This window comes from Botryllus schlosseri, chromosome 11 (assembly GCF_051294905.1).
Source record: "Botryllus schlosseri isolate E-star chromosome 11, Bs_hap1, whole genome shotgun sequence".
Lineage (NCBI taxonomy): Eukaryota > Metazoa > Chordata > Ascidiacea > Stolidobranchia > Styelidae > Botryllus > Botryllus schlosseri.
Genome location: NC_137246.1, coordinates 15,207,252 through 15,222,306, shown reverse-complemented (window position 1 = coordinate 15,222,306; position 15,055 = coordinate 15,207,252). Strand labels below are relative to the sequence as shown.

General features: G+C 40.6%; 1 protein-coding gene across 3 annotated transcripts in view; it reads right to left on the bottom strand.

Annotated features, from left to right (window-relative positions):
* Positions 1-15,055, bottom strand: part of LOC145450787 (dynein beta chain, ciliary-like) — an 82,508-nt gene that overhangs the window by 31,831 nt on the left and 35,622 nt on the right. For all 3 annotated transcript variants that reach the window (XM_080329293.1, XM_080329292.1, XM_080329294.1), the window contains 20 exons: positions 14,288-14,427; positions 14,133-14,226; positions 13,853-14,071; positions 13,263-13,420; positions 12,940-13,069; positions 11,979-12,141; positions 11,743-11,920; positions 10,985-11,202; positions 10,171-10,462; positions 9,579-9,762; positions 9,003-9,080; positions 8,795-8,941; positions 8,502-8,690; positions 8,351-8,441; positions 2,240-2,344; positions 1,953-2,173; positions 1,688-1,889; positions 1,458-1,622; positions 411-640; positions 23-106 (listed from right to left, as the gene is read on the bottom strand). In XM_080329293.1, the coding sequence (XP_080185419.1) occupies positions 23-106; positions 411-640; positions 1,458-1,622; positions 1,688-1,889; positions 1,953-2,173; positions 2,240-2,344; positions 8,351-8,441; positions 8,502-8,690; positions 8,795-8,941; positions 9,003-9,080; positions 9,579-9,762; positions 10,171-10,462; positions 10,985-11,202; positions 11,743-11,920; positions 11,979-12,141; positions 12,940-13,069; positions 13,263-13,420; positions 13,853-14,071; positions 14,133-14,226; positions 14,288-14,427 (3,288 nt within the window). The remainder of the gene's footprint in view (positions 1-22; positions 107-410; positions 641-1,457; positions 1,623-1,687; positions 1,890-1,952; positions 2,174-2,239; positions 2,345-8,350; positions 8,442-8,501; positions 8,691-8,794; positions 8,942-9,002; positions 9,081-9,578; positions 9,763-10,170; positions 10,463-10,984; positions 11,203-11,742; positions 11,921-11,978; positions 12,142-12,939; positions 13,070-13,262; positions 13,421-13,852; positions 14,072-14,132; positions 14,227-14,287; positions 14,428-15,055) is intronic.

Below are 15,055 nucleotides of genomic sequence, written 5' to 3'. Positions count from 1 at the left end.
AAAATAGCAAACGGTCACATACCCGATGGTGTGAGTAATCTCTTGTAAGCCACCCTTGCACCAACTCCTCTTCGACCAATACTTTGATGATGCAAGTTACGAACATCTAAAGGCGATTTTATACATTATTAAAATTGGTAGGTACACACAGTAGGCACATCGATAGCGGGACAACAGATATTATCCCTTACAGACTAAGCAATCACACCATTGCTTGTAACGGGTATTGATAACCCCTTCTTCTATTGCTTGTGATGATATCATCGATAACATAGTACAAATGTCGAAAACGACACCGATTGGCCTATAAAGATGTATTCTACACAAAAAATGCAACTGCGTTTCCGGCATGACTCATAAACCATCCCGCTTAAACTCCATCTAGCTTCATTTCACATCAAACCAATCACCTGATATTCCTCGGTGCTCATGTACGGCATAGTAGAGCATGTGTGGGCCAGCAGAGGCATCGCGGACGTGGCACGCGTCACTGTACGAGTTGCCTTGCCGTCCTCGTTAACATTGCTTTGCTCCGATCTGGCTGTTTCCGGCTCGTTATCTTTCGGATTCGGATCGGATTCGTTTTGTTCGTCTGATCTTTCGGACTCTTGCGCTGGACCGGCGACGTTGGATTTCTCGTCTGTTGCAAGTGCACGAAAAGAAAACACGGTCAGATTTTGTGAGAAAACTTCAACGGCATACTTGTACACCGGAAATAGAATGTGTCTCAAATACAGCCAAATGAAATTTTTTGGAACTATATCGAATTCACACATTTACAACATGCTGTAAGAGACAGATATAGGTACAGAACTTTGATACACAATTCAATAATATACTCATATTCAAATAAATCTGAATATTTTCGGCTGACACTCATCCGTCGTAATCGTCAGCAGCTACTAGAAGACTGAGAAGGACATTGTTGATATATATATGTTTACGTTGCTATACAATGTTCTTTTCCTTCTTTACTAGTTGCCGACAATTATCCCTGACAAATCTCAGCCAAAAATATTTGGGTTTATTTCAATATGAATCTTTATTCAAGAATACTGGAACAAGGAAAAATTGTGTCACCGTTTGAATGGTCGACTAAATAAGATCTAGAAGACAGGGTGTTGGCGCTAAATTAAGATTTGGTCATACATTAGGAAATCAGATATGGTAATGGATATAAATGGTTGCACGACATTGAAAAACAACAGTAGAGCATGTGACACTTGGGCATGTGACTTCAAAGCCCTTACCACAACCCTTACCCCCATTCCAACCGAACTCTAAATCTAAACCTAACCTATCCCTGAAATTTCGCATGCTCATATGTCCACAGACCGATATGAATATGTACATTGGAGTACCTTACGGTTATCCAACAAATTTTTAACTTGAGTGACAACTGACAACTAATCTAATCTGTAAGGTATTCAAATGCACCTTCTTAAAAACGCACATACCCTCGGAATCTCTCGGTTTCGAATCATCATCTTCGCCTCCAACCAAACTACGACGATCTTCATCATCTGGTTCTAATTCCTCGGCAACCTTCTCCAGAGCTTCTCTTCCAGTCACTTCTGCTGAATTATCGCCGTTTTCACCCTCCAGTATCTCCTCTATACTTCCTGCCGATATAATTTCACAAAGTCAGCAAAACGAAGGCACAGAAATCACTCAAAACCAAGCTCACCGTCCACATCCAACATAAATTCAACTTGATGACCGTTGACTGGGTCTACCGTGTCGAAAACCAACGGTATTCCTCTTTCTGCCAGACACTGGGCCCAGTCTACAGTGAGCAGACGCCGTCTGAAGATGTATGGATAAGGACCCATGTATGTCACGAACCCGGCTGAAATCGCAGCCACTCCGGTCACCCAGTCAAGTTGATCCTGAAATTAACGGTTTTTGGATAAAATTTTCTAAAAAGGAGTGCAAGTCTTCATTGAAAAGACCTCATACGCTTCCAGTACAGTGGTTCTTCTGTCTCGTTCCTCTGCGAGTACACGTCTGTAGTAAGCCGACTCCTGTAAGTGTTCTTGCATCTCGATCTGTTTATTTTCCTGATCGTTCTTATCCACAGTAGCTTGCTCGAAGCCTTCGGCCAGATCACGCAATCGCGATTCCAAGGCTTTCTTCTTGCTTTCCAACTGCCTGAGTCGGTGTTGGGCGCCGACTGATGATACACGATTCCAAGATAACAACGATTCATACTGTAATTCTGTGCGCCTCTGTACATTACCTATTGCAGTAGAGGTTTCGTCCAGTTTATCATGCAGAGGCTTCACTTTAGCGATCATGAGGCTGTTGTATCGCACGACGCCTTGAACCCATTTTAAAAGCGCTCCTATTTGTGAAAACACAGCGATAGCGTTTGTGGATTGTAGTGATTTGACGTATTCGATAAAAAATATACCAAATATAGGTTTGTCTAAATTAGCAATTGAACAATTGGCAAAAGTAAGGACAGGTGTTGATTGAGTGGTAGAAGTAAAAACAATGTTGCATAAGAATACTCGGGTGCAAGTCATAACTTTCGAAACGGCCCAGCAGGCAAAAGAAGAGCAACATGATTCAAAGCTCCAATCAGTTTGAGATGATGGTAGAGATCAGTTTGAGATGATAAATATTACAGCACATATACTTCTATCTGAGCTGCAACGACAAATACTTTAATAACTTATGCCTATAGCAGTGGTTCCCAACATACTATAATGGCATTATGTGATAGGTCTTCATACATTGCAGCTCTTAATGCACAAGTTTGTGGGTAATATTGGACTTATTGCAATTTATATTTGACTATGAGCCATTATTTGGATGTTAGTTAAATTGTGTCGAAATTTACTCTTCACAGAGACGATACATAAAGGTCTATGACCAGCAGAACTCAAGATATATACTTGTTTGACGGGTATTCATCCATGCGTGTGACGCTAGTCTGCAAGAATTCTCTTATCTGGTTTTTAGAAGCGGCCTAGGACGGCTTTATACACAACTAATATCCATCATTCTAGCATTCATATACAGAAATTTACTATAACTATTCATAGAAACAAACAACCACTGTGGTCTATTATATTTTCATATTCAGAGGTCAATCAGAGCCGCAAGAAGGCTATCTTGGAGCCACGGTTGGGAATCACTGGCCTATAGGATTAGAAATCTACATGCAACTACGGAATGATAGGTGCTCTAAAACAGGGGTTCTCAACCGCCGGTCCGCGGACCGGTGCCGTTCCGCGAGGCATATTACAACTTTGTTCCATAATTTCAAGATGCAAAATGTTGAAGGCTTGTCCATTGATAAAATAAATTAAACATCAAATTCTTAACTCATCCAGCACTTCGTGAAGTAACATTACGTCTGGAAACATGTTCCATTTGACTTGAAGTTCAAGCCGTGTCATGTGACGACATGCGAGCGACAACTACGAGCTGGCTCGCTAAATACGCAGTTTGCGGGATCATTCGTTTTCGATTCATTCATTCATTTTGTGAAGGACCGCAAGTGCCGCACCACAAATCCCCCGATCGGAGTGGGACCAAGCTTGATGGGGAACCAAAATTATTTGGTGAATGAACATAAATTATAGAGCAATTCTTTAAACTTAAACCAACTTTTTTCAAATTTTTATCGCGTTTAGCGCGGTTTAGTGTATGTTAATGTTTTGTTTATTGTGTGTCCTTCCCCAAGAAATACTCATGATTTATGGAAATAGGCATTTCAGCGTCAGCCATTCAGACATGGGGTAATCGCGATTAGTAATCGTAATCGATTACGACGATTACAGCATTTTCAAGTAATCGTAATCGCAATCGATTACATTCGAAAAAATTCCGAAGTAATCGTAATCGTAATCGACTACTTCCCATATCTAATCGATTTCTTAGTGAAAGAACAATTACTTTTCATTTGTACAAGGACCATATGATATAAACTGAACATTCGTGAACGAGGAAGAGATATTATACCAGGTTCGTGATAGCACACACGTCTGATTTCCAAATGCTATTGCTCATTATTACATCAGAAGTAGCCTATTAGCTTTGCTCGTCATTGCGTAAGAAGTATCCACAGTAAATTGATAGTCGATGTACGCAGCCTACATTAGTGTCATTGTAAGAACACCCGCCATGGCGCCGTGCTGTGTATCAGGTTATCAACACGTTCCACACGCCACTCCCTCGCCGCAGGATAATTAATCTCCATTCTGCCTAGTTTAAAATAGTAACTTATGTATTGATGTTTGGCTATGCTTAGTTAAACGTAGTTTGACCGTTGCTACTTGGCGAGCAGTAAGGTCTATGTAGTACGTACCTACACCGGACAAAGATTTGAAATTTTGTACTCGTCAAATAAAATATTACGGTTTCCATAACGAAGCAGTAAAAATAAACAGCTGGTGATATGTATCATACCCGAGCCGTCTTTGCCGTTTCTCGTAACGGCAGCTTGCAGTACATTATCTGTATGAAATTGAAGGTAGAATTTTATGTTCGCTTCATCGGGCCCAGCTTCATCTTATTCTCATATGACTCTACTTGAAACGGGCGTCAATCTTTATTTCACAATTCTTTACTCAACATTGGGACGTGCCGCCATGGCCATGGCTTCTATACCATGTTAGCCCGGGTTATAGCTAGAATCTGGACCTAAACAGCAATTCTTCCCCAGTCCAAACGTTGATCTTTGGCCGCATATGGAGGTATTTTCAAGTTGAAGACTGAACTTCGTCAATATATTATTGGTAATTGCATTATATTACTATTAATTTCTAATCCTCTCTCAGCCCCGATGGTCAGATTTACCTGTAGAGCTGAGAGCCTGTAATATATAATTATAACGTTCGGTATCTTGTTATAATTACTTTAGTTTATGGCTACAGCAACTTAAATTTAAGGACTTTGTAAAGGGGTCCGAGCCCTTAACCCTGGATAAGCCACTGTCTTGCCTCTCAAATACATGTTTATGCTGCCACCAGAATAATTATTGTGGCCGTTAAGAAAATTTACCAACAAGTTGCCAAGTTTCTGCAATATCGATAAAATTAAGTAGAAAATTAAAAATCTGTCAAAGAGCCATATCTTATACCCCAAAGAGCCATATATGGCTCGCGAGCCATATGTTCCCGACCACTGTCCTAGTGGATTGAGATTGACAATTAAAAATATAGGGTAAATATAGTTCCTTTGACGAAATATCTGGACTTTAACTGTTGAACAGACTATTTTGCGGGTTCCAACCATCCCGTATCGATGTACGTCGGCCAAATCGGATGGTAATTGTCCGTAGTTTTTTGTGAAGCTTTTGTTTTTCAAACACCGTTTAAAACATGTTTTAAACAACCATTTGTTTTAAATGCAACCCTACTATAAATTATGTATGCTTTTTTAAGGGAGAGACGTATGCATTTCAAAATCAAGCTGTCCAGAGAGAATTTTCAAGGTAATTAAATCTCTCGAAAAGACTCGATAATTTATGTTGGTTTACGAAATACTTTTGAGTCCCCTTCGATATCGCTCCCCACCCTATTGGGAAATTTGGGGGGGCGGCGGTTATGGACCTGGCAAGAATACAAATCATTGGGTGCGATAAATCGACCTCAATAAAAATGGGCAATCGGTACATTATGACGTAACAAGCAAATGACGCATCTTTTTTTAAAGGAAGTTTATTATCTCATTAGGCCTTTTCATTCTTTTCATTCATTTCATTTCTTTTCATTGCTTTTCATTCTGTTTAAATCCCTTCAGTGTGCCGTTAACTCTTGAAAAGAGGCACCCGAAAAGTCTTCGGGTTGAATAAATATTTTACTACAATGGATGTTGTATTCAAAGCTATCTTCAAGTTCTGTACCACAAACCAACTGTTTAAGCCTTTTCAGCGCAATCCAGATATTGTCTTCCGATATAACTTCTAAGATGCAAAATAAATGTAATCGTTAGTAATCGTGATTACTTTTCCAATGTAATCGTAATCGTAATCGACTACTTCCTGATTTTGCTGTAATCGTAATCGTAATCGTAATCGCGTCATTCAGAAGTAATCGTAATCGCAATCGATTACATTCATGAAGTAATCACCCCATGTCTGCAGCCATTACTGCGCCACGACGCGCCAACACATACTGAAGTTTAGGCTAACATAGGACTCCGAAAATTGTGCGAAAAACTCGCCAGCGAGATAACCTTGGCCGAGAATGACTTCCCTTTGTTGACAGAAAACTTCGATATATATATATGTCTAATTGTCCTTAAGCTCCAAAATGGCTGGCGCCGAATCTCGCTGTCCTGGCAATCTGTAGGCCTGCCCCACAGGAAAAATGCCAGAACACATAGAAAAGATATTTGCCAGTGAAGAAATACCAATTTGGAATCGTGTGTGTCCTGTAGTTAGTAAGCTTGGGTGATTTCAACATCAACTCACTATAAAACAGACAGTACGCCTAGGTCATGAAATATTCACATGTAATGAAGTAATTATTCCAACAGGCCCACCCTAATATGTTTAACTATTATTAATTACGTGCCCTAAATTTTCCAAGACGACACCTCAACAACTTTACCGGAAAATCTGATAATTCTGACAGTATAAAAAATTTACTGCAATATATATGCAATTACCAATATTATTGACAGTTCAGTCATGAATTATAGAACATTTTCGCGCTGTGTGCGATTATTTATATAAACTCTCTGCCTATACCAGGGGAGGCCAACCTTTTTGCTATTCACGGCCGCATTTCGACTACTCATGTAGGCTAAGGCCGCATTCCAGGGCATGTAGTCGTAATGAACCAGCTGGACGCCAATTACCCATGTTAAAGTGTGTGTGGCCATTTCTGATGAAGTCCGGACAGACCTATTTAAGCATATAGGCTTAATTTACGCACCCAAATCGTGAGTGGTCACGTTATGGTATTGTTGATGATAGCGCGTGGCGCGAAACGTTTTTAAGATTCACTTATGAATTTCGTCATTAATAAGAGTAGTTTTACATATTACTATGAAAGATTTATCCTTTATCAACCCATGTGATCAGATTCACCTGTAAAGTTGATGGAGGGGTGTTTTCGAAAATTTATGGCAAGTTATGAATGATTGTGCATCTTTAGGTGGGCAAATTGTTATTAGTCACTTTGTTGCATGGTGTTATTTGTTGACCTCCCATGAGGATTATCGGTATAGCGAGGAGCACACGATTCCGAGTGGGTATTCATATGTGGAGCGCATCATTTCCTCTGCTGTTTGAATCTGTACTGTGGGGCTCTGATTGCAAAGGGTGCTATTATATTATAATTGAAAAACGATGTCACATGAAATCGCGCGTAGCGCGAAAAAACTTTCAAGTTTAATTAAAATCTTTCAAGAAATCGATAGGTCAATTCGTAAATTCAAATTGCATGTGGACGGCCGTCATAACATATTAATTGAAAATCGTGTCCACGGCCGCAGGTTGGCCACCCCTGGCCTGCACTGAGTAGAATGAACGTGTAAAAAGTACTGGAGAAAACATCCAACAAACTGTGGAGTTGAGGGGCGAAGACCCTCCAGAAGTTATGTTTATCATCCTGTCGTCGGCCCGAGACCAACGCATTTTGGGCGGGTAGGCTGACGATTGGCCCTGATCTTGTGGATGGCCAGGTAGGGGAGGTGCGGTACCGATGGTTCAATAATGGCAAAATGATCTCTGGCCATCAAATTTTCAGTCGAAAATAGCAGATCTTTTGCTGGCTCAACACTTTGATCCAAGCTCTAGCTATCGCGGACATTTACATGAATATCCACCTTTTCAAAAAATATTTATAATTGTTTAAAATTTGTTGCTCGAACGTATCATCGGTCCCCCCTCGCATCTCCCCTATTGCTGTTGCAGGTGTTTTCGTGCGGCGCATTGTAGGCTATTAATAGTATACAGAGTAGCCTACATCTGGTGGCAGTGGGCAATGAGCAAGGTAGCACGACAAGGTGCTTGGTCCGACTCTGAAACGGATGTTCTCTCGATATTGGCGAATAGAAGAATATTATTCGAGTCAGCGTCTTCGGTTAAATCCGTGGCCTTCGGTGCGAAAGACTGTAAACAACACTCGTCGCTAGCATGTTTATCTGGACAAGGAAATTTTACCTCGACTCAGAAGACTCACTACGGTAAAATCACATGGATGCCATCATGAACATAATTAATTACCATCGAAACCGTCAAAATGTCACTCTCTAGTATACTTGCAAGAAAGAGGCTGCCTACTTCACGTTTTGAGTTGATTTCAATTTTTTGTAAGTTCACCGGTCCGCAAAGCATTTTTCGAAATTTAACCGGTCCGCGAGATGAAAAAGGTTGAGAAACACTTACCGACTGCAGAATTTCCGCCTGCCTTTTCCACCAGATTTTCCGCCGTGAAAGTCTCTTTTTCCAAAGTCGGTTCCAACGCGTCAAGCGTGGTCTTTGCGTATAAAGAACAGAATTACACGACGATAACCTTTTAAGAGATATGAATACTCACCTGTGGTAGTTGGTAGAGGTCAAAATTCATCAGCTCGTCAATGAAGCGATCCAAGTTTGCCATCTGTCGTTTGGCTCCTTTGCTCCAAGTCAAATCCGAGTTGGGCGTTTTCAAGATCATGATGATGCAAGCCATCAAGTCTTCCACGTCGTTATCCGGTTTCTGTACCAATCTGAGTTCCGCGAGACCCTTGAAATTATCGCAAACATACAGCCGATAACTTCCCATTCGCAATAACCGTACACGAGTACAAATATATTCAACGCTTGTTTATCATTGCCAATTTTATTTACCTGATGGTCGATATCGTTCACAATATTTTTGGTATCCTTCACGATGGCGGCAGCTTTAAAAACAGCTTTCTCATGAGCATGCTTATACTTGGGTTGATATTTCTTCAAGTGCCTTATTTTTCGAATTTGCTGTTTTACGGCCATCACCTACAAAACACCATTTGTGAGGTGGGTTGCGAGCAAATAAGTGTGCGTAAGATATATTCACCTGCTGCTCGGTGATCACCATATCTTGTCCGATTTGAGCAAGAAGTTGGGTAGTCCCAATTTTGTGTTCTTCCAATACCTGCAATCATGGCGAATTTCAAGGGCTTTAAAATGAGTACAGTTTTTCTGTGAATTAATAGAGCTGAGTAATGCTAAAATGGGCTATGCCACATGAATATCTGGAGTGAGTCTGGGTCATACGAAATATGTGGCTGGAATTTTTCATGAGTTATCCGCTAAAACCTGATACGACTGATACCGTATACAAGAATCCTGATTGAAATTTGTCTTGCAAGCATCACACCGTGAAATGCAAGTACGTTACTGACTTCCTGTCAAACTTACATAGCAACCATATAATTATACACTTATCATTCGTGAGTGGGCAAAATTATTCGAGTAATCAAATCAAAATCGAGTGTTAATTGTAATGATTCGGGTCGAGTAGTGAGATACTATTTGTCGAGTAATGCATTGAATTTTATTTTTGACCTGCCCTTCTTCCCCTTTACAAAATTCCAGATTTTGAATTATTTCGATCTCCAACATCCCAACCCATAATGAAGTCAGATGTCACCTGTTTTTCCCTGTCCAATTCTTTTTGCAACGACTCTGCGATCGCATTTTCCTTATCAATATTCATCAGAGCATGAGCCGTAACACCTTGATACTCATGCACGGAACGGCGTTTGGCACAGAAGACATGCACGAAGCGTTGCACCAGTTTTTCAAACGCGTAGTTGCAAACGTGTCCGAACACCCTTGAAAACAAAAGTGATTGCGTCAAATTGGCAGCGGAAATAGGCACAAAACAAGCCTTATACTCATAGCTAACATTGAAATGGATCAAAAACTAAGAATAGTCAAAAACTCAAGTCTGAGCAGCCAAACCAACAAATTGGTAAACACTACTAAACAAACTAAAATTTTCAACACTTTCACACTTAACGTCTGTTCACCGGCCTATTTTGAAAGCTGATGATTAAAAAAAGGTTATGTCATCACTTTTGCCCAGTCCATCATGGCCCCATTGTCATCCGGTCTATAAATAAGAGAAACTAAGAACAGGAATCAAAAACAATGACAAATCTTATGAACAAGGACAACGCAGTTTTATAACACCATTCCAATCTTAGAAAAAAAAGACGTTATGAAAACCATGCTTATACTTGTAGTTATTGTTTTCCGGCTTCTGCCTGACGGCGATGTGCATGTTGGCCAAGAGATGGGCCGCATTTTCCATCCATTTCTTGCCAAGGCGCCTACGGTTTCGTCCAGCGAGCTTATCGCTTTCGTTTTCTTCCTGGAGGCAGCATTTTCGGCGGCCGTTGGCGTCGGTGTGGGAAATGTGGTAGAGGGTGACTTCGACCAGCTGCTCGTGAGACCAGGGCCGCATCGCGATCATGTTGAAGTGGTTGAAGAGCGCGGGGAACTCCAGGCTTTTGGCCATGAAGCTTTTTCCTGCAAACGCAAAAGATTTGCACTGTAGAGATGTACGGATCATGGTTTTTCAGGATCCGAATCCAATGCTGTTCAGTTAATATGGAATCACGATCCCAAACTGGATCCTGTTTGTTTGTTAACAAGGATTCTTCTAAATTGTTATGGAATGCCAAAGTCAGCTGAGTTCAAACTCATACAAAACATCGAAATAACCAAACAGAATGTCAATTTCGTGTACTGGATCCAGATCCGACAAAAATATGAATCCTGATCCAATCCCATTTCAGAAAGACCTACTGGATTCCTGTCTGGTTACAATCCAAAGCCCTTATTCTGTGGATCTCTAGTGTAGCTTACAGGGGTTAAGAGAATTATAAGACTTATCAATCAAAGTAATGACACTACAGGAATGGCTGACGTCCAGCTCATAGAAGTTTGCATTGTTTTGTTATTTCGTGGTTTGATGGAGAATTTGGAGTTGAATTGACATGAACATTTAGTAGAATCTTCTAATTTATTTTATTTTGATGAACCACTCACCTGTCTCCGAGCAAACGAGCACAATCCTCAAGTTTTTCATGACTGTGCTCTGGAAGAAATTCCAGGCTGCATCCCGGGAATACGTCAGCCCCGCCGCGGTGACTTCGCTACGAACGGAATTGGCGATGGTGGTTTGTTCGTCGCTCGTAAACGAGTGGGATATCGCCCCGTGTCGAATGAGTTCGTCCAAAACGGCCAAGCACTCGTGAGTGAGGATTCTAAAAATCGTCAAAATTGCAGCGGAGCTCAGGAATATTTATGGCTGTTAATAACTGAAGACTGGGAAACCGTGTACCCAGAAAATAGTATTTAAAGGAAAGTGATAAAATTATACTATTGACATACACAAGTACACATATTAATCACGACCTCAAACAGTTCCTATCCCACGTATCCTCCAATAACTGAAGTAAAAACTAATTTAAATCTCTCAATGTGAAGACCTAATTTGGTGAGGTGAAAAGGCATTGGATCTTATCGCTTCAGTATGACTATCCATCAATCCAAAATCGAACATCACAAGAGATTGGAAAGTAAAGCCTGAAGATTTGGTAATTTTGCCCACTTTCAAAACCGCTGTTGTAGACAGTGATATTTGCCGCCTGATCATTCACATCTGGTTGCAGAAATAGATAGAATACGTACAGAAAACGGGATCAGAAAATCAGAAAAAAGAATTGAACAACGTTTAACGAGGGAAATAAAGATTAATAAAATGAATCCCTCAATCCGTTACACATTATCAGTTTATCACCCACCTGTCATCGCTAAGAAACAGCAGCACCTTCTCCCCTTTCACCCCAGTTTGATTGTACAACGACACCATGAACTCTTTGAACTGAGAAAGGCGCGCTTCGTCCGAGTCAATCACCTCTTCTTCATTATTCGTGATAGCCGGACGCAAGCTTTTTACACCGAATCCGCCAAGATGAGCCGCTGATAAACACAAATTATTATTACCACAGGTATACTTCAACTTAGGATGTGATTTTACCCAAGTTGACAAGAAGTCTTGCAATCATGGGTGCACCATCACCAAAAAGCAAGGTATGCCCGGTTTTATGCGGAGATTGCATGATCCTGACAAGCCGGCATACCATGGTGATGGCGTCGTTGTACAGGCTTAAATTCATTCCGACATTGACCTTGTTGTATTCCTGAAAGGAAACAAGTTGCAGGTCAAAGACGGGGCAACCAAATTCACAACAATGGTGATGTTGGAAATGCTAAATATTTGGCTTGAAAAAATGTTGCAAAGTAGTCTAATGTAACACCACGCGAGCATCAAGTAACTAATTGGTCTGTTTGAGTAAACCTGGAGTATATGAATAGATTTACAGCTTTGTGTAATTATCGCGTTTGGGTTGAATAAAACCGGAGCAAGTTTCTCGGATGCCAAAGCCCACGCTTGAATAAAATGAGTAAAAGTATTTGCCTGGAAATCTCATCTAATGCTTTGCACTAGACTTCCCCATACCCAAGTTAGCATCTGTGTATTGATTTTCATTCTTGCTGGTCCGTTAACTTTACTTGTACAGTTAAGCGTGATCGAATTATACTTTCTATGAAAAATGTATTAATGCCACAGCCAAATAGTTTGCAATACCGTTGATTAGATAGGTACAGTTGAGATACATAAGTTGATAACAGAGTCGGTTGAAAGCAGTGCCATCTCACACTACCTATTTCTTGCAACATTTCGCAAGCCACAAAGATTACAGGCAGCTAAGCTACATGCTGGAATACCGACTATAACTATGACATATTTGAAGTAAGTTTGAGTACCAAATGTAATTGAAACGCTCTGGAGAGAATGGTCTCAACCGTACTCATGGTTCCAGTCGTACTCACGAGTACCGTTAGCAAGATTATTCAAATGTCCCTTTGCCTTAGCTGATATTTTTTTCATATCATTGTACTTTCCATATGATGCATATGGACTAATATCACAATACCTTGACGGCTTCCGCAAGTAGCCTTCGCACGTCTGCTATATCCGTAACGGGTTTGTAATAATCACCCATGTTAGTAGGAGCGCCAGATTTCAATCCACGGCCACTACTCTGCGAAGTGCGACCTTGGTATCTTCAAAATAAGCGTAAAAATCACAGTGATAACCTTGCCGGATATTAGTAGCGGGCACACATTACAGACAGGATGAAATGTGAGAAATATTCAGGAGAAAAGATCAGAAATTATCCAAGCTTCAAATATCCATCAATGGTGAAAGTAAATTTGCCCACAATCAGTTATACATCTGATTAATATTATCACATACCTGCCAGCAGTCACAAATCCGCTGTCCAATTCGCGCACATTGCTAAACAGCGGCTGCCTCACTGGGATAACACACGGCAGATGCCGGTTATCAGTCAAATGCTTCCTGACGGATGTATCGAATGCTTGATGGTATCTTTCTAAGTCGACGTCGGAAATCTACAAACGCAAACGCGATTGTGTTCAATTTATTCATCCTCGCAAATCTCCGAACTATTACACAACACAGAAAAGATTGATTTGATCAGTACGCTGAATGAAGTGTACAAATGAATTGTGATATAAAGTGAATATTGGTAGATTCATATGCATAGTATATAGGTGCAGTAATCTGGTGATCGTCAAGTCTACTGCAGCTGTTAGGAGTAATTGGATCTATATTGCGTACATTGAAGCTATAACAGTGAATAGTGAATATGACGAAATATGGCGAGTACTGCAAAGGACAAGTCGAATTATGTAAGAAATATTTGTATCCTTATCAAAGCTCAAAATAGGATGTTTGAAGTTACATAATGGGTAACAACTATTGAGTAGAGAAATAGGTAATGTTGCAGATAATAAGTGAAAGAAGTGTATTCTCAAACCTACCATCCGCCAGCCGTAAGCCCAATCGCATTCATGACGCCAGAGCAGTAACAGATCTTGGTGATCACAGTCTTTTTGCAAGGAAAGCAATAGGTTGCGGAATATCCTATCGAGGTCGTTGAGAGTGAACAGGTAATGCGCCCTTTCAGGAATGGGCAGGTACATGTGCCGTAGACGCTCTTGCAATTCGATAGTCACCATCGCGATGTGATGCAGCAGATTCTGAATGTCACACGCATAACGGATCAAATTTGAGTTGCTAGAAACGCAAGGTTTTTCATACTTCTAGCGGCTTTTCGGCCCATATTTCCGCTAAATTACTCGAAGACAGCTGGCTCGATCCGAATGTACGAAGGAAATGACTTCCCAACATTGCGCTACAATGTAAAAAAGACGTTAGTGAAGTGTGTTTGGCATGACGACTGAATTATTGCGAACCTGAATATGGATTTTTGAGCTTCGACAGACGGAAACGGCAAAGCGAATAACGAAAAGAGACGAATGAACCTCTGCGTGAGAGGGCATGCAGAACAGGCCAGCGATGGGTTCGCCGTTGCGATGTACGTGACGTTGCTAACCTGCAAACATATTTAAGTAAAAGGCTAATGCGACTGAAATTGAATACAAAGTCTGTGCACTGTGGCAGCAGTATAAAACATGAAAAAATTCAGCGCAGTATGCATTTTTACCAAGCAATCTCTTGTTTAGAACATGCTCGGAATGCCCAAGGCATTTAGATGGAAGAGAGGAAGGTTGTATAAGAGATATGTACACATTTTAATCTAGTATTAATAATGAAAACATATGAAAACCCGAAGCTTGGCCATGGCTATGAACTCTTTACTCTTCTATTGGCAAGCATTTAGTTCAGAATTCCGAATATAATGAGGGGAGATTTTCTAAAGTGCCTAAATCCATATCTATTGTATTTGTTTCTATGTCTTCACAATTAGTTGTATGCAATGTAGTTGTATGCAATGTAGGTATTCCAGTTTTTTAAAATTCCTCATTTGCTGACAATTGCCGCTGTAGAGTGTCAGCTCCAAAGGTTCAGGTTTCAATACATTTTCATTATTAAGGTATCATGAAAATGAGTATTAAAATTCTGGATCGCAAAAAGTCTCTCCAGATACGTAATTGTTGCAAAAGAGGAAAAAAGTGGGAACAACAGAGGCACATATCACGACAAGGAGCTTGCAGAGACCG